Source organism: Meleagris gallopavo, chromosome 19 (genome assembly GCF_905368555.1).
Source record: "Meleagris gallopavo chromosome 19, MGAL_WU_HG_1.1, whole genome shotgun sequence".
Lineage (NCBI taxonomy): Eukaryota > Metazoa > Chordata > Aves > Galliformes > Phasianidae > Meleagris > Meleagris gallopavo.
In genome coordinates, this window is record NC_139422.1 from 8,306,547 (window position 1) to 8,334,384 (window position 27,838).

The 27,838-nt window shown below is 46.4% G+C and overlaps 1 protein-coding gene and 1 long non-coding RNA gene across 4 annotated transcripts in view; one reads left to right on the forward strand and one right to left on the reverse strand.

Annotated features, from left to right (window-relative positions):
- Positions 1–27,838, forward strand: part of DAB2IP (DAB2 interacting protein) — a 158,765-nt gene that overhangs the window by 58,783 nt on the left and 72,144 nt on the right. Inside the window, 1 exon segment of the mRNA XM_085239155.1 lies at positions 10,433–10,551. Within this exon segment, the coding sequence (XP_085095281.1) occupies positions 10,433–10,551 (119 nt within the window).
- LOC104913697 (uncharacterized) lies at positions 1,810–10,613 on the reverse strand. Of its 3 annotated transcripts, none has more exons than XR_014887231.1 (6): positions 10,524–10,603; positions 7,053–9,195; positions 5,566–5,772; positions 5,299–5,456; positions 4,617–5,023; positions 1,810–4,096 (listed from the first exon to the last, which is right to left on the reverse strand). It is a non-coding gene; the product is annotated as an uncharacterized LOC104913697 (long non-coding RNA). The 3 variants fall into 3 exon arrangements; XR_014887229.1 differs by having other exon boundaries at positions 6,240–9,195; XR_014887230.1 differs by lacking the exon at positions 7,053–9,195 and having other exon boundaries at positions 10,524–10,613.

Consider the following 27,838-nt stretch of genomic DNA (forward strand, 5'->3'; position numbering starts at 1 on the left):
CCTGGTCAAATCTAGACATTCGTAAAGATAGGCAAATAGTAATGTGAGCGTTGGTGACACTGGAGGCAGATGGGGACCTCGATGGGAGCAAGGGAGGCTGTGCAGCTGGGGCAGAGCTGTGGCTCAGTCTGCAGTGCTTCCTCGTGTCAGACACTGAATGCAGCATCCCTCGATAATGAGCAGGACTCAAAAGAGTTAAGAAATGAAGGCGAATTAAATCTGCCTGATAGATCTGAAATTTCTTGCTGGGTGACAAAGTTCTGCTTTAAAGATAGTAAATCTACTGCTGGTAATCAGGCAAGAAATAATCTGCTAAGACCCAACGCAGCGGTGCTGCTCGCAGTGCCTGCTGTACTGTTTTGCAGAGGTATAAAGCAACAATGACCATAATTTATATCTCCGGTTCTTCAAGGATATATTTGTTTTGTTTTATATCTCCGACAGCTTTCCAGATAGGTATCCTAAGAAACATCAGTGTTGTGCACTGCTATCGTCTCCCATCTCGTTCTTCATTGCCTTAACCTGAAGGTTAAGGTACGAGATTAGGAGGAAAAAGAAAGGAGTAAATGCGGGCAAAATAGAAAGGAGTCTTGGATTGGTTTTCATTTGAATTTAAATTGATGAGTGATTATTTGTGATTTCATCTGAAATAGTGAAACTGCTGTCAGCTTTTCTACTTTGTTCTGCTCAGAGGGGGCAGGAAGAAACTTCAGCTGCAGCCTATGGGTGGAAGCATGTGTGCTTCTGGGCTGCAGTCCTGCTGTAACTGGGAAGGGCGTGGAGGTGTTGTGAATGACTTTGCCAATGTATAAAACCACCTGAAGTTGTCCATTTCTATGCAGTATGGTTTCAAGTACAGAAAAAAGTTTTCTACCCCATCCTAATTATTATTGCCTGTCTTAGGCTATCGCATGTAAACAAACTATCTGGTCCACGTGTCATTATGAGCAGAAAACATTTTGAAATCAAGGTCCAGGTGCTTCTGTAGCCATCATGTGGGATGTATTTATTCCCCCGTTGTAATGTTTCTCCTTTTCACAGAGCTGTAAGCAGAAGGTGAATCAAACTGAAACACTCAACAAAGTTGTGAGATTGAGGCAAACGAGCATCATCTTAACTGTAATGTCTGGAAATTCAGGAGTCTGGAGAGGTAGCACAGGAAAAATGCAAGACTGACGTCCTGTCTGAGTTACAGGAGGTATTCACTGAACCTTCACATAACCCAATGTCTTTGTTTGATTGCAGATGCAATTATTGCTGAATACAAATGCTCCAATTTAAGTTTCAGAAATGTTGTGGAAGTCTTTGGAACAGAGAACATCTGCATGAAGCATGAGTTTCATTTTTAAACGAGTGACTTTTTCTGCAAAATTACACAATGAATCTCTACCTTCAAAGGATAATAATATATTTTTTATTTATTCTAAACGTATTATCTACCAACTGCTTTTTAAACTGCACTGGTCTAGCAGCTGGCTTTGTAGGAAATGTGTTATTAAAAACACACAGAATTTGTCAGTGAAAATGCAGTTTACCATTGCGTAGATTGAGAGTTGGTCTTCAAAACTGTGGAAAATGAGGTTATCCCTTCCAGTGTTTGCTCTATCCAGAAGATTTCGAATGGAAGGGAGTGGGAAGGAACCTGATAACTAGATAGATACAGTGTGATGTCTGCCTGCTGCTCTTTGGCCATAAATCAAAGTAGGGCACGCCTGTATAAAACACACTCATGAAGCATTTTATTCTGTATCAGATAGCAAAAGTGGGCTTTAAAGATAATATTGATGTAAATAGATTTACAGAGACAGCTTTCTCATCTCTCATATGTTTATTGCTCATTTTGGGGAGCTCTGATACCCGTTTTAAAATGAGGCAATGTATTTAAGAAACCAGAGCACTGGCGTAGGGACGAAGCATTCCTGAGAAGTAATCCTGGCTTTGTTGCTTATCTGCCATGCAGTCGGTGCAGCAGAATCACTTGGACACGTGTGCCTTGAAAGCTGTGCTCCCCGTGCCCCCCCAGGAAGGAGCTGCTGGGGCTGTGCTTCCTACTGCCCTCGGGCTGCAAGTGTCACAGACCTGCAGGTGTTTTTCCTTGGATGCCCTCTGTAAAAGGTCTGAGTGACAGAAACCGTCAATCTTTGCAGAGTTTGGCTGTTTCTCATGCCTGAATGGGATCACCAAGCATCCCAGTATACAGTCCTACCACGTGCTATAAATTCTTTATTTTATCTGTACTGAAATGGCTACTTATACTTTAAAACCAGAATGGATGTAATGATTCATGGCCGATACCGAGTGTTTAAGTCATTACTGAGCTACTAAAAGTATTGTAAAAGTTTGAATTTATGGGAGTGTGAATAATTTTGTGTCAGCTGGGGGTTATTCCTTGTAGTCTAAAAGGCACTCATTCTCCCTGTGTCTGAGCTTTCAGAAATATTTACCAGATTGGAATCTGTTGCTTTCCATTGTAAAATAAATCTCCTGTGCATGCAGTGCATGGGAGAGGTAAATGTGAAACTTACTGCATTTAATGAAAGTCGAATACTTAAAACTCCCTATATTGTAAGCAAGTGAAGTCTCTGAGCTCATTGGAAATGTTCCCAATGTTTAATAGCAGTTCAGCTGTGTATGTACCTCCCGGACTTGGGGGTTCTGTTTGCAGCCACTTCAGCTCTCACAAGGCTAACCCAGAGAGGATGAGTCTTTAAAAAAATGCATAGAAAATTGCTGTGGGATATCTCAGGAGTCCAGAAGTTATCTTTTACCTGCAGCTTCCCACCTGGTGCTGGGTATCTGCTGGAAATCCAAGTGCTTCCTTGGCAATGCGTTGGATGCCAGGCCTGTGGTGGCTGTGCTTTTTGAGAAGCTGTGTCCAGAAGAATCACGGGCATGCCCACCATTCTGCAGATGAGAATGGCCATTTCTAAACTGCAGGCAGGGTGATGGCTCAGCTCGTACCGCCTCACACGTAAGGTTCCACAAATGCGTGCAGCCTGCAGCCGTTCGTTCAGAGATCCTGCCTGCATCAACACGAGTGTGCACTAGAAAGAAGCCATTTCAGTATTGGTTTGGCAATTACCAGAATGCAGCTTGGTGTGTATGTGACAGCCGGCCATTCTGAGTGGCTCTCAGAGTCAAGATTTACATGCAGTAAATCAAATTAAGTATTTCAGCTTTGAGTTTTTAAGACAAAAAAAAAAAAAAAATTCAAAGCCTAAGCTGAGATAGTGGGCTTGTGTTAGTTTTGACAGTTTGAGGAGTGAAACTGCATCCCTGCTCACAGGACTCAGGGCTCAGGGCTTCTCCAGGCGATGTGATGAAGGGAAGCAGCTCTGGCACAGCAGCACCTGGTGTCACTTCTGTTCCCCATGGGATGCTGGCAGTGCTCAGCACCTCACAGGATGTTTCTGCCTCTGTCAGGGTTGTTCCTACTAAAGAACAGGCAAAGGAGTATTGCATACGAGCAGTCTCTCCTCTCGGATGGCTGACTGCATTGTACCAGTTAAATAAGGAAGCTGTTTTATCCCGTTGAATTTCTCCCCCAGGTGACATCTTTGCTCGGCTTCACCTAGGCAGTCTGTTTCTTGTTGCTCTTCTCTTTGGGTAAATAACTGTTTTTGTTCTTCAAGGTTCCTTGCATTCTGCTTGTATCTCTGTTTCTGCATCATTCATCCCTGATTGCTCAATTACCCTTCTCCCACCTTCCTAAGGAATATTTATGTGTCTGGGTTGGATATGAAATGTTGACAGCATGATAATTATGGAAATGTGAACAAATAATCCAGAGTAGCGTGGTTTTGTTTTAATGGGAGAACAAAAGAATCCAAACTGAAGAATTGGGTGATCCCTGAATAACAATGGCTGTTGAATTGCAGCTGTGTGCAAGATCCTTTTTGGCAGTTGCATTCCTGCACTCAGATTGTTACTGCACTGCTGTTCCTTGTGGGCACTGCAGGTGTCATTAGTGCTGGTGCAGACATTCCCAGTTTCTGGTTGCATTACCAGAGGGCTTTGGCTTGCTGAACGTTTTGATAGTTCTCTCCTCAAGGACCAGGGGCGTGCGCTGGCTGGGGGTGACCGTTTCAGTCTTTGCCTGATAGAAAAGAGCAGCAAAGAACAGAGTGAAATTCTGCAAAGAAACTTCCAGCTGAATGTCAGGAGAAAAGATCTGAGGGAAGAGGTGTGGGCTGGGAGCTGCCAGGCTGCAGCGTTCTCTCTGCAGGGCAGTGGGGAAGAACTGTGACCAGGATATTTTCAACAAGAAAGGTAAAATCTATACAAGAATAGAACATTAGCAGCAATCCTTTGTTGACCAGAGATGGAAAAAAGATGAGATGTTATGTGTTGAAGTTACTGCTTCTTCTATCTGTGATGTGCTGATACTTGCATGTATTAGATTTGCCACACTTTTAATTAACCCTCAGTGCCTCTCATTTGACATAATTTCAGTTTGTATGACCTGGACAAACCCATGCTGTCCCTTTGGTAACCTCTGGGACTTCAACACATCTCCATCTGATTTCTCAAATGGACAGAACTGAGTATTTCCAATGACACTGCAAATGTGATTAATCTTTTGCCATAGAAGGGCAGTGTTGCTAAGCAGCACTTACCAACACGGGTTGTTTCTCACATTCCCGGGCTGCTTTCTGGCCTGGCTCACTGACATGCCCTCATGAGTGTTATGTACTGTATCTCTGTGTTTATGCTCAAACTCTGGATGCCCAAGGACATCTGCCCACAGCACGTGAAGCGATGCGATTTGAGCTTTTATTGCAGTTGCTGGGCACACAGTATTCTTGCAGCTGGTTTTTTTTCGTTATTTTCCTTTTTATATATCCAAGATGCTTGTGTCTCCAAGGGGCTTTCCTATCCCTGTGGAATAATTCTTGAAAGTACCATCAGTCAGAGCAAGCCAGTGGCTCATGGATGGATCTTGCTTAGTGTCGGACAGGAGGTTGCTGGCAGCTGGGTGTTTCCATAGGGGCTGACAGGATGGCTGGGACGGGCCCTGAGGTTTCTGAAATAAAACAGGGAAAGTACATTGAGGGGCTTCTCACCCACTTGAACAAAGATGTGCCTTTAGCCCCCTCTGAGCCCAGAGGGTGAGACACGTTAATCTATATGTGAGTTTCGGGGCCAAGAGATAATAAACCAATTTGGTTTTCCTTTATAAGTTTCCTTGCCCTTTCCTTGAGGTTGCATATTAGGCAAGCTTTATCAACTGAAACAGGCTGTTCTTTGTCATGTAACCGGAGTGTGAGTGCATCGATTGATAAACCTGCAACAACTTACCTTCTTAAGGTTAATTCAAGGATTCTAACGGGTCTGCTGTTGTCCTACTTCAAATGACGCTGTGGCTGAGCAGCTCCTGCTTGCCATGTGCCCGAGTGCAAAGAGACCCTATGGCAGCCCTGTGTGTGCCACCTCCTGAATGGAGCCCTTCGTGGCATCTGACAGAAGGAGAATTGGGTGATAGGAAAATAACTGCTAACTTGCAAGTTCAAATCAAAAGACAGGACAGAAATAAATTATAGATGAAGCGTTTGAAAGGATACGTACACTTACAGGCACATGCCTCTGAACAAATACAAAATATTTGATCCGTAAAGGTCAGTGCTGTACATGAAATTCCCTCCCTTCTTGTATCAATGCCAGGAGACCACTCAGTGGATTACTTCAGTTCTCGGGCTTCCAGGAAACACATTTGATGCCTGAACTCCCCCTCAGCTTTTTATGGCCCTTGTAGCAGTTTAATGCAGTCATGCTCTACAAAGAGAACAGTGGAGATGTGCACTTAAGTGTCTTTACCTGGTAATGAACAATATCAAATGCCATCTGAAAAAACCTTCCTTTTATCTTGAAAGCTGAGCCTAACATGGGGTAGCTGTAGAAACAGGTAAACTCACTTTTGTTGTACATTTATGGCCATAATAAGACATTAGCATTGGCAAGGTTCTACTTGGATCACAAATGCAAGTATAAATTATCCATCCATGGAGCCTCAGTAAAAGGGTAATTCCGTGGGCTGTGATGGATGCTGAGCAAGACCAGCAAAAAAAGATTCCAGTCTTAAAGAAGTTTAGTATTAAAAAAATAAAAAGATTTTAAAAAGGCAGGATCAGTAGAAATGATTTGCCCCCAGTTTTATATCTCTAAACATATCCTCGACATATAGAAACAACGGACACCTAGTATAAAACACCCCATCACACAGTTATACTTGCAGCACGTACTTGTTTGTGGCAATTTCATTATTATGAGTAGCAAAAAAATATTTAGATGTGCTCTCAAGGCCCCTCCAGTTGAGATTCGCTTCAGCCGAAACAGAAAGCGACGGAAGAAGGATAAAAACAGCCCCATCTGTTCACTGCTTCCTGCGATGCGTCTCTGCAGTGTTTGCTCTGCGTGGTCTTTGGATAAGAGCATTAAGAAGGACTTCTGTCTGCTTCTGCAACGTCCCCATCGACGTCCCCCCCTCCGCACTCCCTGGCTTTGCCCACGCGGCCCTGTCTGCGTTGTGCTCAGTTGTTGTGCTTGGAAGATCCTGACAGACGCCAGGACTCTTCCAAACAAAGGCACACTGGCAGCATTCACTTTGATTTATCGACATGTGTTGTTGTTTTCTTTTTTAATTTCACATATATTGTGTTTCCATGGCGCTGACTTTTTGCCTTTAAAACTTTATCGTGTGGGTTCACCGCAAGTGAAACACAAACATGAGACTTGTGGAGTTACTTTATACTTAATAAAACTGGAGCTCAAGAGGCAGGCAAGACTTTGCCATCCTCAGTGCTGCACTCAGAGTAGCAGCCCTCCCTTCTCTTTTCTTCCCAGTTTGCTCATCCTTGGCCCAGTGCCTATGGAAGTACGCAGCTCCTGCTTCTCATGGGTGTGCAGCTCTGATCAGCTTATATACACATGCTTTAAAAGTATTATAATACTCAACATATTCAGATATTTTGATATAATCAAATGTTCTTTCAGGTTCTTGAGTAATTGGAAATGCCAAGTTTGATACGAAGGAAGAATTAAAATGAAAATCTCACCTTCTTCCATCTGTGACAAAGTCAGTGGCGTCAGACTTTGGGTTTGTCCAAATATGTCCAAAAAACCCCAAGTCACAACAGACTTAATTGTCCTGCTTTAAGTTGTAGGTGTCCTGTTCCAACTCAAATAACAGCATCTGTGAGTAAGCAATTCCTCAAAAGGATTTGTTTTGGCTTCTTGCTTTGTGTCTTACTATAATTTCAGTCAGCTCTTCTGATTAGAGCGATTGTATTCTGGGCTTGAGGATGTCAGAGTCCGAACTGCAGAAGCAGAACAAGAAAAGCAAGGCCCTTGCTCTTAAAAAGTGAAAGCATTTGGCTGCAGGGCGAGAGCTCTGCTCCTCTCTTTCTTGTTGTGCTCGTTGAGTTGTGTGTGGGCTTTGATGCCCAGATAACTTCCACACAGCTGCACAGGTTTGTGTGGTGCTGTTCTTGACCAGAATGGTCACCTCCTCTCCACTGAAAGATCTCATCCTGCACAGAAGTCAGGCTGTGTGGTACAGTTGGTAGCTCTGTTTGCTCCCAAGAAGGTATTTTGTTATTTACTTGTGCCCCATGCCTAAAAGGAAGGTGGTAGGGGCCTGAGATTCGCTTCCTTGCATTCTAGCAGAACTTGAAAAATCATTTGGGCTAAACAAAGGCAAGTCTGTAGTAAAGGAAGCAGAAACCTTATCCTCGTTTGTGCAGACTCTGCACTGGTTCTGAAGGAGCCCAGGGTGCTCAGCTCACAGCACAGCACACAGCAGCCTGCTCTGCTCTGCCCTGCCCGGCTGTGACTGCGGGCGGATGGATGGAGCACCTCCAGTGCTTTGCTGCCCTTGTAGCGCCGGAAGGGATTCTTTGGCTCTTCACATTTCTATTTGTTGCCATTTAGTACAGTCTGTTAACTTCTTCTCAATTAAACCTTCCAAGTTAGTGTTCTAATTTTTTCTAGTGCTAGGTGCTGCCCACACGTTGGAAGACACAGTCCTGCCCTCGACAGCTCACAGGATAAACTTAAAAGAATATAAAGAACATGTAACTTAAAGGGCTTAAAGACGTAAATTAATGGAAGTCACAAGAATGCAGCAAGGCTAGAGGAGCAGGCGATTCTTGCAGGGTAGGATTCGCCTCATTCATCTGGAGATCAGAATCAGATGGTCTTTAAAGTCATAAATGAAGAAGAAATGGATGATGCATTTATGATCTCATCAGGAAAGCACGGCAGTCACACCCCAGGTCAGATTCTCTCTCTGTTGTCTCTCTTGTGGCAAGCAAGCTCCTCTTTCTATTTTTTTTTTCTTACCCCATCTAAAAACTATGGGAGGCAGTTCCTGGTCTCTGGCACGCACAATGGAGGTGCGCAGTATTGCTACAGCATTGTAATTTGTCAGCATTAAAAAGCCTGACATCTCGTTCTCCCAAATGAAGCTAGCAATGAAAACTGAAAATGGCAGAGTGTGATCTCCTTCTGGTAGCAATGAACGTAAAAACAATGCGAAACAGAAGGAAAGTAATGTCTTATTGCAACCCTAAATTCTAATTTCCAGATCCTGCACGAATCATCTAACAGTTGTCGAGATGAGACATATAAGATAGTGAAAGAAAGTGAAAGCCATCATTCCTCACAGACAGTCCTTGTGTTTTTCCTTCTCAATTCCCTTCCTGAGTTGGGGATTTTAACAAGTCCTCAATAGCGCTGTGACCCGGCTGTGCTAAGGACTGGCACGTAGGCAGCAACCACTCAGCAATGGCATTAGGGAAATAATGGCCGGGTGCATGTTTTTGTTTTTGTTCTTGGTGCTTTTGGCAGCCAGCAGCCTCACCTGGCCAGGACAGGAGCACGGAGGGCTGATGGCTGAGGATGATGCTGGCTGAGGGCAGAGCGCAGCAGAAAACAGCTTGGCAATGATCTGAGCGCTGGAGATCATCCCCAGATGTGCTGTTTCGGAGCCACGTTGATCCCTCTTTCTGCACTTTCTGATGTTTCTCTATACCATACAAACACCATTCTCTGATGGTATTTCTTGGGGTGGCCTTTGGTGCTGTTTGCATTCTGTTGGTGTCAGACGCAGCAGCCTGCACTGTGCAGCATGCTATGGCAGCGTGCAGGCAGCTCCCTGGGTAGGGCTCAGCTCACGTGGAGGTGTGTTATGTACCTCACCTGTAGGAGAAGTGGTGCTTAATGAATGCAAAGCACCTCTGGATATCTGCATGTCTGAAATTCCTGCTGCGCTTACAGGGACGTCACTTCCACAACAAGTGCCACACAGACCGCCCCAGGGCAGCCCGCACCCCGAGGAGGACAGGATGTGCCCTGTGAACGCGGGTGGGGAAGGAGCATTTAAATAGCACGAACAAATGACGGAATGGATAGAAGTCAGGCTGCGATTATCCTCCTGCAAAACATGTGAAGGATATCGGTTATAAAAGGGAGCTGCCAAAGGGCATCTGGCCAATGGCCGCTGCTGGAGGCTGCCGGGAGGAGCTGCCCAGGGCTCGGGGATGGAGGGTGAGGCTGCAGGGCTGCCCGTGGGAAGGTGGCCGCTCCTCCCTCCTTCCCATACGTCCGTCAAAATCAGCGCTTTTTGCAGTGGATATCTCACTCCCCCTCCTGGGGACGGAATGGAGGGGATACGAGCGGGACCTCGGGCCGTGAGGGCTGTCCTGGGGATCGGCCTCATTTGCTGCCCCGGGTTTGACAGCACATGAAGGGATGCCGCTTTCGGCTCTGCTGCCAAAGCCCCACTCGTGTTCCCAGCGCCGCCCGCTCTGCCCGCCGTGCCTGACCCACACAGGTTGTTCTCTGCTCTAAACGCTGGACACCACAGCAGCGTTATATTTTTATTGCCTTGTTTAGCCAAGAAATTAAATGTAACGTTCAGGTTACGTCGGACATTAACTCCTAACAAAAAAAAAAAAAAAAAGACACAGCTGCGAGATTTCCCATTAAACGTTTCGCGGCGGCGTTGCAGCGGAGCAGTGCGGGATCCGTGACTCCATGACTCGCCCTCCCGCACAGAAGGCAGTGCGGTGCTCCTCCCGCACAGGTGCCGCCCGCCGCTCCCGGAGACGCGCACTGCGGGGCTGCGCGGGTACCGACCGCACCCGGGGCCGAGTGCGGGAAGGGGGGGCTCGGCCGGGCGGGAAGTTGTTGCCCGGGGCGGGTGGTGCAGGCGCTCCGACCTCCCCCTACCCCCCCTCGGTGCGCTCGCCTCGTCTCTCCGACAGGATTTTGATGTGAGCCGATGGTTGCCACGGTAACGGCGGCCCCGGAGCCCCGCGCCGCCGCAGCGCCCGGCCGGGCTGAGCACGGAGCGCAGAGCGCGGGGATCGCAGCCGGGCAGCAGGCCGGGGCTCCAGCTTGTCTTAATATTTAGTATTCTTGTCTCACCCCGCAGGGGTTCCTCAGCCGTCGGCTTAAAGGCTCCATCAAAAGGACAAAGAGCCAACCGAAGCTCGATAGGAACAGCAGCTTCCGGCACATCTTACCTGGCTTCAGGAGCGTGGACAATGAGAGGTGAGTGGCCGTTCCTCGGGATGGGATGGGATGGGATGGGATGGGATGGGATGGGATGGGATGGGATGGGATGGGATGGGATGGGATGAGACGGGCACGCCGCTTTTTGCAGCCTTTGTTAACCCTGTGCTCATCTTATTGGGAGCGATGGCACATCTGTGATAGAGGTGGACTTGCTTAATTGCATTAGGTGTAATTTTAATGCATTGGCAAGCACACAGTGCGAGCCCTCCCTTTTTAGGTTGAGTAGAATGGACTGAGGTGCCCATCTGATGGGCTTTCCTCTCCGCACTCCACCCGAAGTTGTTGCTCTGGCACAGGCAGAGCACGGAGATGTAGCAGCCGCCGAGCGCTGCGGGCATGGGAAGGAGGGGGGAGCAGCACCGGCTCAGCCCTTGTATGGACAATAACAGCCGTGATGTCCCCAGATCCCTTTTCCCTTCCACACCTGCACTCCAGTGCAGCCCTGTGTCTCTGCTCCCATGCAGCCCATGGCAGGGAGCCCTGTGGTGTGGGTTGGCCGGCAGTAGAGCAAACTGCAAAATAAAGGGGAAATGAGACCTGGTGGTTATTTTCCAGCTTGGTTAGAAGGTGAAGCTCGGCAGTGGGTTTGTGTGTGTACATTTCTGTGGGTGCGTGAGTGAGACAGCCACGCATCTCTGGATAAACTTATGTGTGAATGCACAATGCAAAACGAGGGCGGGTTTGGTTTGATGGGCCCCACTGCCAGCAGCACACAGAGGTGCTGCTTCCAGGAGGAAGGTCCTTAAGTCTTATATGAATCTATTTAGAGAATGACACGCAGGTATGGAAGTGCCAGAAAAGCTCTGTCTGAGAAGTATGGCAAATCAGGCATACATGGATGTGATCGTTTTGTAGCAGTGGGAGGATTATAAAATATCAAGACAGCACAGTAGGACCCACTGAGCACACGTTTCACTTTCGGACACAGCGAGAACAACTTCCTTTTAGCCATCCTCACCCACTGGAGGGGCTGGGAGCTGCTAAATGTTTCTGATATCTGGGTTTTTCTTTAGACAAACTAAGCTTTTTCCTTCTGGATTTAGCAAGTGGAAGCATTGTGCTGGTCAGAGCAGGGAAACATTGCAGAGGCAGAGTCACAATTCTGCTGCAGTTTTCACAGCTGCTCTAAGCAGGGCAGCCGGGGATCTGCCCAGTGCTGCTGGGTGCCCCGAGGTGGGCACAGAGGGGGCACACAGGGCAGTGTTTTCTCTCTTTGCAGATGAGTTTTGTTTCGTTCTGCAAACTGGCAGTGTAGGACATGGGAATGAACTGCTTTGGCCAGCCCTGAAGCCAAAGCCGTTTTCTTAAATTAAGTCTGTGATTTCCCTGCTCTCCCTGAACAAGAGCCCTGCCACATGCTGGGCAGTGTCCTTCCTGACAGCGTGCATTTACCACAACTTTTCCCTAAAGGAATTCGATGAATGGCTGCAGTGCATTTTCAGCATAGTGATTAAAATGTGGATTAGAGGAGCGGTAGCATTTGTCAGCCTTGAACAAACCGTAAGGATTTGCTTATCTGAGTATTGAGAAACTGGAAACGAAGGGCTTCAGGTATCACTCATCTGTGCTTCATCTGTGATCTGCAGACACGCTGCTGTCTGCAGGGAGCCGTCTGACACTCGGTAGATTCTGGCACTGAGCTTTCAGTCCCTGGCTTTCCCAGCACTGTCAGGTCAGTGGGAGTGAGCGGGTTTCCTTCTGCAAAAGTCCTTGGCTGTAAATACAGCTCTGGGAGAGGTGAAAGAAAGCAGCAGTTGGGCTTCTCGGTGACACACCTATGGCTTGGTTACGGAGATAATTCTGTCTTCCTGAACATTCCCATGTCGATTAAAATGCATGATGCATGCAGCTCTGTGTATGAAGGGGCTTGACTCTTTATATCACTCTCATTCGGTTTGCGCTGTGCTTCCTTATCTGTCTTGAAATCGAAGAAGTGCTTCAAAGAAGCATCTGCTATCAGCATTGCTTCCTTAATATTTGATTCCTGACTCCATCTTGTATTGAAGCTGACTGTCCGCAAACTCCTGCTTTTCTCATGGAAGTAAGCATTGTAACAACATTCTGTTCTGGAGCTTGGCAGAATTTTTGCAAGAGATTGCATCTCTGCAAGAGATGCCGTAGCACAAATGAATAGTGCAATAAATGCAGACAAAGCCCTTGAGGTTAAGTATTGAGCTATAGTTGTAATAGATCACAAGCGACTGTTACCTGGGTTTGGCACATCTGTATTGGTGCTGTGTAATACCTCCTCGTCTCTTTATTTTTGCATTTCTTGTATGTCCTGTTCATCCTGCTGCGTACAGCAAGTGTGTATAAATACACGAAGTGTGCACAGATGTGTGCAGACAACCAACGAGGTGGATGTGGCATGTGTGTAGAGAATATAAGCGGATCTGTGTTTGATAAATGTACGTATTTAAATTCATCATGTAAATTTGAAATGGCACATGATTACAGTGAGGAATTTGTACAGCGTGAGTTTTATAACAGTGCAAAACGAGGAAATATCTGTAAACAGAAATGTCACAGAACGTCTCAGTGGCAGCACTTCCAAATCGCCCTGCTGGTTTTGTGTCAGTCTGTGCTCCGTACCTCACAGCAGCACAAAGGGATCAGGCAGGTTCCCAGAAGAACCTCGCCGAGCTGCTCGGACAGAGCGAGTCCCTGCTGGCAGCTCTGCCATGTGTGGGGCTCATCTCCACAGCTGCTGTGCCATTTGCTGGGTCCCACTGCGGTCTGCTATGTGCATGCATGGTCTGAGCAGCTCCGGGAAGTCCGACAGTGCCGCCAAGGAGAATCCTGGGCAACTTCTTTTTGTCTGTAGAGAACATCTGAGAAATTGTCTGAGTGGCACACTAGAAGAACGCACTGATTACAGTCAGACGGAGCTTATGTTTGTAGGACAGGCATGGTTGTATCTAATGGCATCTGATTTTCACACTGACTGAGAGGAGATTGATTGAAAAAGGTGGAATAAGAGGTTGGTGCTGCCTTCAAGTGATGGCGGGGCTCACACGGTGCAGCTGGACACATCTCTCCATCCTTTCACATACTGATGTTCTTCTTGGAGCCTTGTAACAGCAACGGGGTACAGTGATTGTGAACAGAAGCAATATCACAGCAAGTACAGCTAGGGTCTGGTATGAGAGCTGTGTTCATCTGGTACATTGGTATAAATGTGAGATTGCAGGGAGGACTGTGGGATGAGCCTTTCAGGTTTCAGTCACTTGTTAGAGCTAGAAAAGGGTTCTGTTAAAGAGGCTTTTTGCTAACAACGTGTCCCGCATCCTAACTTATTACAGCAGCTAACGAAGTTTTTATCATGGATCACTGAATGTTTGTCTTTGTAGGGGCCTCTCTGGAATCAGCCACAAATCAAACATTTGGCAGATGGATTGTCCTTAATTGGACCCACATTTCTGCTACGGAATAGGGGTTGGAGCAAATTCCTGGGTTGGGCTGTGGGCACAGAGAGCAGGCCTGGAGAACTGAGAGAAGGTAATTCTGCTGCACTTGTTAATTGTGGTGTTTGGGCATTTGGATTGTTACATCAGTGCTGAGAGGAGGGGGACACAGAGTCACTTCATGGGATGAAAGATGGGCACTCCGTGTAACTCATTATTCTGATGTAATCCTGATGCTGATGGCTCCTAAGGACACCTTTTCTCAGTGTGCTGTGTTCTTTCAGAGCTAAGGGACACTCAATTAGTAACATTTGGGATTATTTTGCAAGGTTTTGTGTTGGTCGTTGTTTGCATAATTCCAGAAGATAACATTCCATTTATGGCTTTTTTCTTGGCACTACAAAAAATCTGAGCATATGGTGGATTGTTAAATGAGCCTCAGCCTCGGAAGGGCTGCAGCCATGCTTTGGTAACACCATGGCCATGACTCTTACTCACTCTTTCATCTATTCAATTCTTATGCCACCACAAATTTTTCCTTATAACCAACAGAGAGAAGAGAAAGCGTACAAGTCACATACTGCAGCACACTTAACTCCTGATGTAGAACCAATGCAGTCTGCTCTATGAGTTCCAAACATTTGTAAAGTTTATTCTGAAGCAATAGGGGAGCATTAAGAACTTCTGAATATCCGTACTCATACAGTAAAGTTAGTCTGTGGGTTCTTGTCAGGTCTCATTATCGTTTATTTATTCCCAACAAACCTGATAGGCCAAATATTTTTAGTCATGATGAAGCTGGTTGACGAGAATAGGGTGACTGCTGCATTACAGAGCATGCAGAATTGGCTTTGTTTCCTTTGGGAAAATGCCATGCATGGAGCTTGTGGCTGCTTCTGGCTCCTCAGCTGAATGGCATTGGCTGTGAAGTGTTCTAAGCAGGTGCAAGGTGGTATTATGGAGGAAGCACCACAGAATTTGTACACGGAAACCATTCTGTGCCATCAGCCGTGCCTGGAAAGCAAAATGTGACATGTTGCAAAGTGGAGCAGGAGCATCCAGCCTCTGTGCTGTGGTGCAGAGGTGATGTCTGTTCTCAGTCCACCCCACCACCAGCAAACAAGTGCAGCTCTGGTTATGGGGAGTGGGCTGAGTACTCTGCCCACACAGAGTACTGCATTTATGTCAAGGCAACCTTGGCAGACGTAAAGACAAATAGTCCTTTTTATGGAAGAAAGGGTGATACTCAGCATTGTAAGAATAAGGTCCAGGCTGTGGGCCCTTCGTGTTTCTCTGCTTCTTGGCTTCCCAGCTGCTGAAACAGCCCCACATGGTGCCCCACAGGGTACAGCTCAGAGTCTGACTCAATTGGAGTCACGTAGCAAAATTATAAAATCCTTCCTACTTAGGCGTCTGCGGCACTACCGGGATAATTGGCTTCATCCATCTTACAATTAGCTTGCAAAAATATGTTTTGCATTCCTGACCTTTTCTCTATAAGCAAGGCCATTGTTTCACTGTCCTGCTTAATTACAAAATATAGTGTTGTGCGGCGGTACAGATGACATCGTTGTATCGTTGGCTCTAATTTGATGAGACATCATAATGGGGAGTTTTCGTACCGAGGGCACCGAATTCGCGTAGCGTGAAGCCGCATTTCTCTAAACCTACTAAATAAGGAGAAGTTAATTTTATGCTCCATCTTTTTGACGTTTGTAATCAAAGCATTGTATTGCAGCTGCAGATGGTTAGCATTTGAAGAATGTCTGGCAAACACGTACAGTGGGAAGGCATTGTTTCTGCAGCGGAGATCAGGTTGGTTAATGGACAGGAGGACGCTTTCTTTCCTTTCGCCATCCCCGCAGCCTGCAGGGATGCTGTTGGCTGTTGGTGGTGGAGGTGTTGGTGTGGGGCAGCAGTGTCCCCCAGGGCAGCAGTTCTGCTCGGAGCCCTTTGGCACCGCCTCTGAGCCGGGGAGCAGCTGAGCTGCTGTGCTCCGATATTCTTCAGACGGAAGACAGAGGCTGCCACGGCACTGCAGTAACATTTTGTTTCTGCACAGACCGTTTATTCTGACTTTGCCCTGTTAGGATTTTCGTCTGCATGAATTTCCGTGCAATTACATTAGTGTTACTCTCCATGTCAATAAACTCAAACTAAAAAAAAAAAAAAATGCCATCAGTACAGCTTTTATACCAGAAAAGGTTTTGTGATGGTTATAGGCTCTTCTGTTTTTTGGTTGGTTTTTTCATTATCGACTGTTTTCAGTAAAATTAAGATACTTCTGTCCCCGGCTTAAACATTCTGGCACACAATGCAAAGTGCCCTTGATGACAGCACTCCTTGCAGACCAACAGGAGTGGGCTCCTGTGCCCGGCTGCACTCACAGCTGCAGAGCCATCCCTTGCAGTCTGAGTGGGGCAGCAGGCTGATTCAATGGGACATTATATTTGGGGGTGGGTTTCTGTTTGATCAGAGCACTGAACCAAGTCAGGAAACTGCAGGGTAATGGGAAGGTGGCAGAAAAAGCCCTTCCCTCTCAAGGGCAGCATGTAGTGGCATTAATTAGTGCTGTTAGCAACCTGTGCTTCAGCCGTGCCCCCAGCACTGCGCGGAGTCTGGGAGGGCTTCTGCCTGGCTTCTGCTTCAGTCTCCATCTTTCACAGTGGAATTTCCCATCTCAGGAAAGTTACCTTGCTGGATGCATCATATTTTTCTGTCCTGTACTCTGTTTTTTTATTGGCAACCAGTGTTACATATCTGTTGGAAGGAGGAAATGTTCAAAAACCAGCTTGGCTCTGTTCTTCGTTGAAGCTCTGCGAGGCCTTGGTTGGAAGGTCCGTGTGAGGGGCAAAGACCGCAGTAAGAGTGCATCCAGCAGCTGAGGTGGGCAAGGTTTTCAAGCCTTTGTTCCAAATGCTGGAGGACGCAGATGTTTGACATGTATATCTTGTTATCCAATTTCATATTGCAGTGGTGGTGCACAGAAATGCGCTGATTGTAGCTGGAGGCAGCCCGTCACTGAGCTCGCTGCCAGCATCGGTTGTACAGAGCATGGGCTGTAATGATGTTCGAGACTTGTGAATATGAAATAACTCTGTCAGGTTCATCCATCAACTGCGAGGGGAGAAAAAAACAGCACAGAAAAATGTGTTCCTCTGTCCTTCCTCCTCCCGCATCCTTTGATAATGCCTTACAACATGGAGCGCCTTCTGAAATTATTATTAGGGAGATTTCAAGTGCATTGTTCATTGTGTGGGTGTCTTCTTGCGATGCTAATGGTGTGGTCTTGTTTACCTCACTGCCAGTGTTGAGAATTTTCATTTTCAGTACAACTGCAGAACATTTCACTTATGTTACTTATGCTCTCAACAACAAAATTCGGGTCAGGTGTGATGAAAAGAAAGAAGAGTTCATTTTAATTGAACTAAGGCAGTGCTTTTTAGCTAAAATCAAAGTATAATTTGTTTCAAAAAAACACTTAACTGATTTGAATTAGAGCCAGAAATATGAATTTGGCTTTAATCCACACGTGTTACATAAGCAGTTCTGTGAGATAGGGATGTGCCATGCATTGTACGTGATTGATGGCATGCAGGAGAGAGGCATTTGTTCACAAAATGATGCCAAGATGTTAGCAGGTATAGAGCCACAGGTATTATATCAGGCTGTCCCCTTTGTTCACATTTACAAATGTCTCTGGGATTATGCTGGCCCTGCACAGTAACCCCCATGCTTGCTGCTGGTACATGAGAGATTGCACACATCCCCTATTTGAAGTGTTCAGTGCTTCTTCCCCATAGGAGTCCCTCTGCAAAGTAGTCCTGCAGTAGTTACCAAATGATTTACATAACTCTTACCTTGAATAATTAATATTTTGCCATCCTTGCTGTGCAGGGAGCTTTGTTCCATTATGGATGTGTCGCTATATAGTACCACCCTTACTGACACATACATAAAAATATACATATACATAAAATAGAAAGATTGATCTCTATTTCAGGCAAGGTGAGAACAACATTTTAAAAGACCGCAGTGCTTCTGAGCACTGCAATGAAGGGCTGTGGGCTGTGGGCAGCAGAGCAGCCTCCTTCCAGCAAGGCAGACACGGCCCTGTGCTGCTGCCCCGTGTCACTCCTAAGCAATCTTGGTGCTGCTTGGATCACAGGGTTTGCTTTAGGGCTGTTGCACAGGGGAAGGGCCATGGGCAGTACGGCATTTCTCCTACACAGGCATGTTCTGGACCAATAGAGAAGACTGAGGTGGCTGCTCATGAGCTGTCTTTTGTTGTAACTTTTCTCTTTTCAGAATGCCAGCTTTGCATGCTTTTAAAATCCCATTGCAGCCGTTTTTATTTCTTCTGCCATGTGCTGAAATGCTTACGTTAACTCCATACCTTAACAATTCTAATTGCTGACGGGGCGCTGCTCATGATGACTCCACAGCCTGGCTGTTCACTGTACCTTTCATTAACGCTCCAAGTCATCATGGAAGCATTTGTGTGGTGTCAGGGTGGGCGAGCACAGGGGCTTTGGCCAACAAACTGCCGAGGGCAGCACCACGCAGCTGCAGGCATTGGGCTCCAGTGACACCACTGAGCGCTGCCCAGGGGCGTCCCATTGCACAGCACAACTGCAGAAGCTCTGCACGGAACCTCAGAGTCATCCAGAATTAATTATTCACTGATCATCGCTCAGACTTTACGGATTAGGGAGCAGGGAGGAGGGTTGGCAGGGGTGGAGAGGAGATAGAGCAATTTGGATTGCAATTAGTATTTCATTTCTTTCCTTATTCCCTGTTTGCTTAAATTGGAGATTGCATGTTAGAACCAAGCAAGGATTGATATCCCAGCAGTGAAAGTTCCCTGTGCACTGGGAGGCAGCAAATGCACTGCAGCCTGTAAGCTTCCCAGAGAGACAAAACACTTCCATTGGTTGGAGGAGCTGAAATATTAGAGGAGCCAGTTTTGCTGAGGTAATGTTTGAAGGGAACAGATGTGCCTAGTCTGCCAAAGCGGGAGAACTTTGCTAGTGATATCTCGCTGTTATGATAAGAACATTCAGATATTGTCTCTCTGCATCCATCCCCCAAATTCTCCCCAGTTTGAGCTGCACAGCAGCAGGTGTGCTGGATACTGCAGCCTGGCTATGCAGTCCTGTAGCAGCCTGTGTAACCCCAACCCGCCGGGCTGCGGAGTTGTAGAGAATGTAATTTTAAATTTAGTCATTACAAAAACGTTAGCCAAAAGTTGAAAGTCTGCTTTACTGGTGAGATTGTGTCTAATGCAAAACCTCAAGGGGTTTTTGTGATTACACCAGTAACCACAGTCTGGGTCACACTTTGCAATAATTATCTTGATGTCTGAGAGGTTGTTAGAAAGTCCCTGGAGGAAGGGGCCCAGATGCATTGCAAAAGAATTTAGAGGTCTATGCTGGCAAACTTTCAGCACTTAGAGATTTATTTAAGTTAGCTCTTTTAATTGCTTTCTTGCATCCCTGTTCTATTCTAAGCTCTATGAGCTGTCTAGGGAAGAAAGTCTAGCTACCATTAATCTCCTCAATCCTTCTTCCTTTAACTGGGTACTTCTGGCTTCATTTACACAGGCATTTGAGCCCTGCAGAGCGGCTCATAATTGTGATTCAGTTTTAACATGTTCTGGGAGAACATGTAACTTAGGAGAAGTCATCAGCTGACTTCTGTGTATGATTTTTTTTTTAACTCCCATCTCTTAAACGTGGCTCTGTATGACATAGCTGCTTCCCTGGGCTGCTGGCAGCTTCCTTGATATGTATTCATAAAGCAGTTCTAAGTCCTTGAGTGAAACCTGCAAGAAAAGGGCAAGGAATTATTTGTCTTTGTTTTGTTCTCATGGCCTTCATGTTCCCATTCCAACATGCACCTGGGAGCTCTCTGTCTGGATGCCTTCATACCTACAGCTCTTAGTGCACAGCAAGGCAGGGCGTCTCGCCCCCCTCAGATAAAGCCACTCATATTGAGGCTGTCACTCCCCTCATTAGTTTCAGTTCCAGCCTTCTCAGGGAGGCAGAGCCCCTGCATACCCCTCAGTGACAGCAAATGCTGTGGTGGCAGGGAGTGAGGAAGCAGTGACAGCAGCACTGAGCAGAGCACAGCCCGGGTTGCCCAATGCTGGCTGCTGGCTGCTGCTGCTTCCCAGCTGCAGTGCGTGGTTCTCTCCCATAAACGCTCCAAGTCTCATTGCCATACAGTACAAAGCCAGCGTTAGTCCTGGGAATAATTGTTTTCAATTATATTTTGTATCAATGAGTGCCGCAGATACAGTCAGATATATGATACATAATTTGGAGCAGTAATATTTTAAAATCTATTGTTAGTTGCCTTTCATCTTTGTTATCTATTCCTTGCCAGTAAGTAGGCAGTTTTTTCCTTATTTCACTATGCATTCCTTTGCAAAGGGGACATCTGCCCAACAGCCCCGTGCCCCCCCCCCTCAGCCCAGCCTCCCCCCGTCCTTGTCCCTCATTGCCTCAGAGGAACACATCTTTGTGTTGAAATGACGTGATAGAGAGCCGGCATTACACGGAGGAATGAGTTATGAAATAATGGGGCTAATAAGCATGTAGAATAACATGACTGTCCAAGTGCAGTCTGCGGAGCAGCAGCTGCTGCAGATACATTCAGGTTATCAGCGTGCGGCTATTTTGTGCTGAGAGGGCTTAGGTGTAATGAGAGTTCCTGCATCACAGGAACTCTTGACAATGAATAGTGACATTTTCCAATAACAACTTTCAGAAATGAAGCAGCCCTGAGCAGCAACGCAGCGCTGCTGACAGCCTGCCTGGGGAAAGCCCCTGCCTGTCCTCCCCCTGCACAGCAAACGGCTGCCGCTCTGCCCCTACCCTGCTGTGTTCCAAACCAGCACATCCCTTCTGCTCCTGGCTCCAGTGCTTCCATATGGGTGAGAGCAGTGCGTCCACATCTTCAGGAGCAGAGGAGTGCTGTATCACCTGCATCCCCGGCACTTCTGTCTCCTCCGGTGTGCTGTGATAGAAGCACAGACTTGTCACCGAGAAGCTGGGAATGTGTCACTCAGCTCTGTGAGTAGTTTTTCTGGTCACACTTCTTCCTCTTGTATCTTTTTCTTACTACAAATGTCAGTGCATAAAGAAGGTAGGATTGAGTTTGGGTTGTGTTCTTGAGTATATCAGTTAAATTTATTGGAGAAATTGAGCCCTCCTAATTGTGTTCATCCTGATAACTGAATAAAATACAAATAAATTATCAAAACCTATTGTATGATAGAGTTTGGGGTGGGCCCATTGATTCAAAAAGTGATTAGTAAACACCCTAATAAATATTGTGAGATTGCTTTGCAGCTATTCCTGAGACTAAAAAAGGAATAATTAAAAACCCAAACAAAAATTGTGAAGGTGAAGCTGGGCTGTTTTGTCCAGGGGTCTTGTTACCATCTGTATCCAAAAGTACACGGAAAACGTTTCTCTCAGCCAGGCACCCAGCTTGCTTGTTCTGGGGTCAGGGAGCTTCTTGTCAATAAGTTTGCCAAGAAATCGAGCCTTTTTGTTACAATCATAAGCCGATGTCTGTTCCTGAGCTGTAACAAGCTGAGAATCCGCTTGATGGTAAATTGTGACACATGCAAACAAACCAGGGAATTGGTATGTAATATGCACTGGAGAAGTCTGCTTTGTGCAGTTCTCATAGCTGGTATTCCCTGCTACAGGAGCTCCTGCTGCTTAATTTAGTAACATGTATGTCTGATTTTCCATTTTCTAGAGGGTGTGGGAGGGGATGTGTTTGGCTTTGCTCTGCACTGAGGGGCTCTTTGCTGTGACTGTGCTCCCCAAAGACCTGCGGAGGTGGTGACTTTCCCCGAGCCCACACTGTCTATCACCATCCCTGCACCTCTGCATGCAGGGGAGTGGTTTTCCACAACAACAATTGGTAGTTACAGCCCTCATTTCAAACAACATGAAAATAAAGCAGACTGCATCCAAACGCGCTCCCACTCCGGAGTCTGCAGATGGGCAGCACTTCGGCTCCTGCTTGAATAATCACTGCTGCTAAATATAGAGTGGAGCCGCGGGCCGGGCTGTGCTGTGAGGCTCCAGCACTCATCCCAGCACAGCAGAGCATTATTCCTCCATTGTGATCCAGGCTTCTCGCTGCTTTGCATTCCCATTCTGCACCGCTGCCCCCCGCTCTTCCCGTGCCGAGGGACAGTGATGGAGGGAGTGCCTGAATGGAAAATCCTTTCATAGCGAAAACACGATTGTTGCTTATTTATTTTATTTTCAGTTAATACGACTGCAGTACAAATGGGGCCTTAATGCCTAAGGGCCTTGCATTTTTGGAGTAATTCCTTATGACGCGTGTCAGGCTCTGTTTTATTCAGGTGGGTGGTATGATATTAAACAACAAAGCAAGCTTGCACTTCCCTGCACCGTATTTATGTGCATGCTCTGGCACAGAGGTGCTTATCAGTGAATGCCATACCCAGGCAGCTATACTTAGTTTGAAATGCTTTGCAAGTGCCAGGTGGGCATTCAGATCCATCCACCTGCCTCACACCAGCATCCCTCCTTCCATCCCCTTGGGCTGGGCCAAGTGGGGCTGTGGGAGACGTTCCTTAAGTAATGCTCCAGACAAACGCTTCTGTCTGAATGGAATATTGATTTTCTAATTGCTGTGCTGCTGTTAAATGAATCGTTACTGGAGAGCAGAAGGAAAGCAAACTCAAGTGCATAGCAAGCGAGCTTTGGCTTGTCCGCTAAACACACTCAGGGTGTTAATGTGTGAAACTCAACGAATGGAGTAAGGTGGAGTTGTTTGTACCACACAGATGGGCTGACCCTCTCAGAACCCTCCCAGCCCTCGGTGTCAAACCATCACCACACAGCTGGGGGAGGGCAGACGGCCCCGAGGTGGGGCCCATCCCACACACCTCCCATGCAGCGCCTGTGTTCCAGAACTGCTCTTCAGACACGGGTGGTGTGAGGGCTTTGTGTTCCCATGGCGCTGTTGGGGCCACAGGAGAGCAGCCAGATGGCCGAGCCCTGCTGAGCTGACAGCCGCGGAGCGGGAGGGTGGGCAGGAGCTGCCGGCGCTGAGGCCTTTAACCTCTCCAGTGAGGTGCAGCTGCAGGATGCGCCTGGCTCCAACTGCCAGCTGAGGCCGGGGGAATCGCTGACCTGGATCTTATCTGGGGGCCCCCAGCACATGAAGGATGCGGAGCTGTTGGAAGGGGTCTGGGGGAGGGCCACGAGGATGCTCAGAGGGCCGGGGCGGCTCCACTCTGGAGACAGAATGGGGAGCTGGGGCTGTTCAGATTGGAGAAGAGAATGCTCTGAGGAGATTGCATTGTGGCCTCCCAGTACTTGAGGGGAGTTTATAAGAAGGAGGAAGCGCGACTTTTTACATGGTTTCAAAGTGATAGGATGCTATCAGTGCTGCCCAGAGCTGTGGGTGCCCCATCCCTGGAGGTGCCCGAGACCACAGATGGGCAGCCTGAGCTGGGGGACAGGCAGACCGCAGCAGGGGTGGGACTGGGGGGGCTGTGAGGTCCCTTCCACCCTCAGCCGTTTGATGGATCCATGACTCAGATTGCTTGGTCCATCCCCTTTCAGCAGTCTCTAGGAGCAAACCGTCCAACTTCTTGGGACACCAGAAGTTGTTATCAGCTATGCCATATCCAGCCAATAAATGATATATCTTAATTCAGTTTCAGAAAATAGAGCATATGCTTGTGTTTGAACATATTCTCTTAGCTGAGAAATAGCTTCTTTATTTTTCTGGAATTTAAAATGCCAAATCGACTGATTGCTTTTCTTTGAAAACATCTCCCACATAAAATACATACTGTCTTGGTGAACTAAATTGATTTATATTCAACCATTAATAATACATAGCCCATAATTTGCAGAACAACACAGTTAGTTGGGAAATGTGTCCCATTCAGGGGCAAACAGCTTTCTGAATGAGAAGAGGGGTGGTGCTGTCAAAGGCAGCTGTGCAGTTCTCCCAAGCTATTGGATGCTCAGTAGTGCTCCTGCAGTTCAAGTCCATGTGTGTGATTCAATTGGGTGCTGTGACCTTCTCCTCTGGGAGGCTTTTCCATCTGCTTCAAAATATTTGAAATTTCTCCTCATGTCTCCATTGTTCTCTTCTATTACAATTAGGAAAGTTTAGAAAACTAGTTAAATGATATTAGGTTTCTTCCAGTTGGTGCATCATGGGCTGGAATTCAGATCTTGATAATGAGATTGGAGCTCACCTACCTCTCTTTCAGGATTGTAATAAGCTGATGATAGAATAAGCTAGGCATTAGGTAAAATCTGCTGTTTTTTTGGCAAATTAATGAGATGTTGTAACAGATTGTTTCTGACAGAGGATAGCTTGGACTACGTGAGCAGATTTTAAGCAGTGACAGTGTGAAGCAGGATTGTTATTATGTTTGGGGCAGAGATAAAACGCTAGTCAAAGTCCAGAGGCAGCTCCCTTTGCTTCATTCTGATATGATGTGTAGTGTTTGGCAGTATCTCCTTGGAACAGAGACACTTAATTGCTGTGGAATCAGGGAAATGCTATACTATAAATGTGCATAAACAAGAGGAAGGATCACAGCTGAAGCTAAACCCAAGATACCATCAAGTAGGTTGATCCTCTCAATGAGATATGATTCTTTCTCTACTTTTCTTTAGTGCTACTCTACACACATAGAAAAAACTGTAATTTCAGAGTCATTGCAAATGTGCAGGGCTGCCCCACAGGGTGGGAATCATGGAGGTACAGCAGCAGAAGGAGCAGGGCTAGGACTGTGCTCCATGAGCAGTTTGAAGCAGTGTGGGCACCAGACTGATGCTGCTTCTCTCTCATATTGGATCTTTGTGAGGCTGCTGCCTCTGCCTACAAGGCTTGGTGTGTGCTTTTATGGAAATCTCCTGCTCGTATCCCATAATGGGAATCTGTCAAGACACTCAGTAAATGCAGGCAGAGCTACGCAGGGAGGTGTTACAGCAGAGGAAATAGAAACATAAACTTAAACAAATTAAAAAGATGGTAATTAAGCAAATGAATTTCATCCTGGAGATAATCAGATGAATACATTTAGGGAGAAAATAATCCCAATTCTCTGAAAACAGTAATTAAAAAAAATAGTCAGTTTTGGGAATGGCTAACAAGCGAGATCGGAGGCAGGGAGTAGACTAAAGCAATGATCAGCTCCATTTGGGGTGGTGTCTGATGGGGCCCCGTTGTCCTGTGCAGAGCTCAGCACTGTCAGATTCAGTGTTTGGGAAACATCCCCATGTGAGCAAGTTCCTGAGTAGTGAGTGGAACACAGGGCACGACCACTTGTGTTTTCTAGGTCAGCTACAAGATAACAGAGGGCGAATTTCATAACTGTGTGTTTAAGAGTGTCAACAAAGGGGAGGTGAAAGAATGTAGGGTGGGTAATTGACAGATAAACATGGCACAAGGTGGGAGGATGATGGCATCCACGTGTCAGGAAATGATCTGGGTACCGCCATATATCCAAGGGGAGCAGGCTGCCCCAGGAGCAGTGAAAGCCCGTTACTGACAGTGCTTGAGGATGTGCTGGAGGAGACAAGCGCCCAACAGGTCTCTTCTGCTTTGTGTTAGCCTCTGAGGATCCCAGCCAGGGTCCGAGAGTGTGGAGATTTATGGGGGAAGGAAGGATCTAGGGGAAAGAGGGAGGAATGTACTGGTGCCTGTTTTTTAACATCCTAACTTGGGTGCTCTGATTTGTTCTGGAGCAAATGTTAGCGAGGTGTGTTGTGCTTTGTTTTTCTCTTTGGGTTCTCTCTTGTGAGTCTCAGATGCTGTCTTTCATGGACAAAACTAGAGGGGGGTCTTAACCTCAAAATACTGATTCATGGCAGTACGTTGGATGCTGCAGAGTTTGAGGAGCTTTGGATTTCCCAAGGTTTGACCCATTGAAGAGGAAGCGTTTGGCTACAGCATAGAACTTGAGGGGAATAAATAGTATTTGTTTCCCAGAGTAAAACCAGTTCTTTTCAGGGTTTAGTCCATGAAATGGTTGCAGTGTCCAAACCTCATTACGAGACTTGTCTCTTGGGTTCTGGATGAGCAGATGCACTTTCTTTACCAAATACAGATAAATATTGTTTTTTCTAGGAAATGCCCATCTGATCATAGCATATTGTGGTGTGACATCTGTTTGCACACACGATACTTCATATTGATCTAATTTAATTTTTTATTGAAACTGCCAGTAGATGGATGGATGGATGGATGGATGGATGGATGGATGGATGGATGGATGGATGAGAAGAACAGTGAACAGTGTTAGGACATTAATTTTGTTCCGTTACCAAAATGCCCGCAGAGAGGACATAGGAGGTTGGAGTTCCTGTAGTTCCTGGAGGATGCCCAGCATGGGCAGTATCTGCTGAGCTCTGGTGTGCTCAGGTGTGCTCAGGGCTGTGCAAATAAACCAGAGTCAGTTCCTGGGATTAGTAATGAACCCAAGATTCTTACATAGTATGTTATGGGGGTTCTGTTGGGTTAAGCCTTCTGCTTATCACAATGCTCTTATCTAGTTTTGATCTGCATGCAGAAAAATGTGTAAAACCTGAATTAGAAAGAAAGCATCAACAGAAACCACATAAGTTAGCATGCAAATTTGTGTAAGTACTGTCTTTTCACTCAAACTTTGTGTATTTCATTTTACATTTACATTCCTGGTCTTGCACCATCTCTGTTGATGGCTCAAAGTCACAGTTTATCTGTTCTTACCTAACAATGGGGAATCGTTGATCTTTTTATTTTCTTAAGAAGCAAATGGCTGCTTTGTGTTACATTGGCTTGCAGGCTTGGCAGGAGCACAGGGCTGGGGCCTGGGCAGCAGCTCTGCACCGACTGCACCGCACCACGCACAGCAGTACAGCCCAGCTGCTATTTTTAAAGCCTCCAAGCCGTTGTGTGCTGGAGACTCCTCGTGGCTTGGATGTATTAAAATGGGACATGTTGTCTAGCAGGTTGCCTCCTACAATATTCAGCATTCGAACCAGACATAGCCCTGTTCATTACAGCTCTCGGGAGAGCAGTGCTGGCGAGGGGAGTGTCTGGGTGAAGCCCATGCAGTGATCCGAGCAGTGCTGCAGACAGAGGAAATGACTGGAATTAAAGATGGGGAACAAGTGGGATGAGAGCTGCATTGGAAAAGTGGGCTAACAATTGCCACAAAACCAGATCTTCCCATTCCTCATCCTTTTCTCCAGGTTAGCAGTCTGAAGGCTGAACAGTACTTAACTGCTTAAAACTAATCAAGCTCAAAAGTAGTATTTATTGAATCAGAATTCCATGCATACAAAATAAATAAATGGTCTGTTTTCCATCTGTATCTGCAACACGTTGCTGCTTGCAACTCTTTGTTATAGAAATATGTTTTTAGTCTAGCATATGTTTCCCATCCCCAGCTAATTATCTGCGGCTTCAAGTAGGTGCTCCGGATTAACAAGTGGCTGTCGTTTAGGAAGTCAGAGTCAGGAGGAACAGAGTTGCATGAAACCCTTTGCGACCTTGGAATGTAGCAGACATTTTTCTTATATTTTTTTTTCTTAAGTTTGGCTTCTTCAAAGGAAGACCTTCAGCCCTTCTCAGACTGAACCATCTCTATAACGCAGTCATTAAAGATTCAGCAGTGCCTTTTAAGTCCAAGTTAGGAAATTCAAATTTTTCAATTTAGTGAAGTTGTGTCTCTTTTTCAAGTGCTATACTGCTCACTTTTGAAGGTCTTCCAGGATTTCCAGTGGCTCCTCACTGGAAGAGAGCAAAAGCCAGGATACATTGTTGGACTTTAAAATCTCAGTGCCACAGAC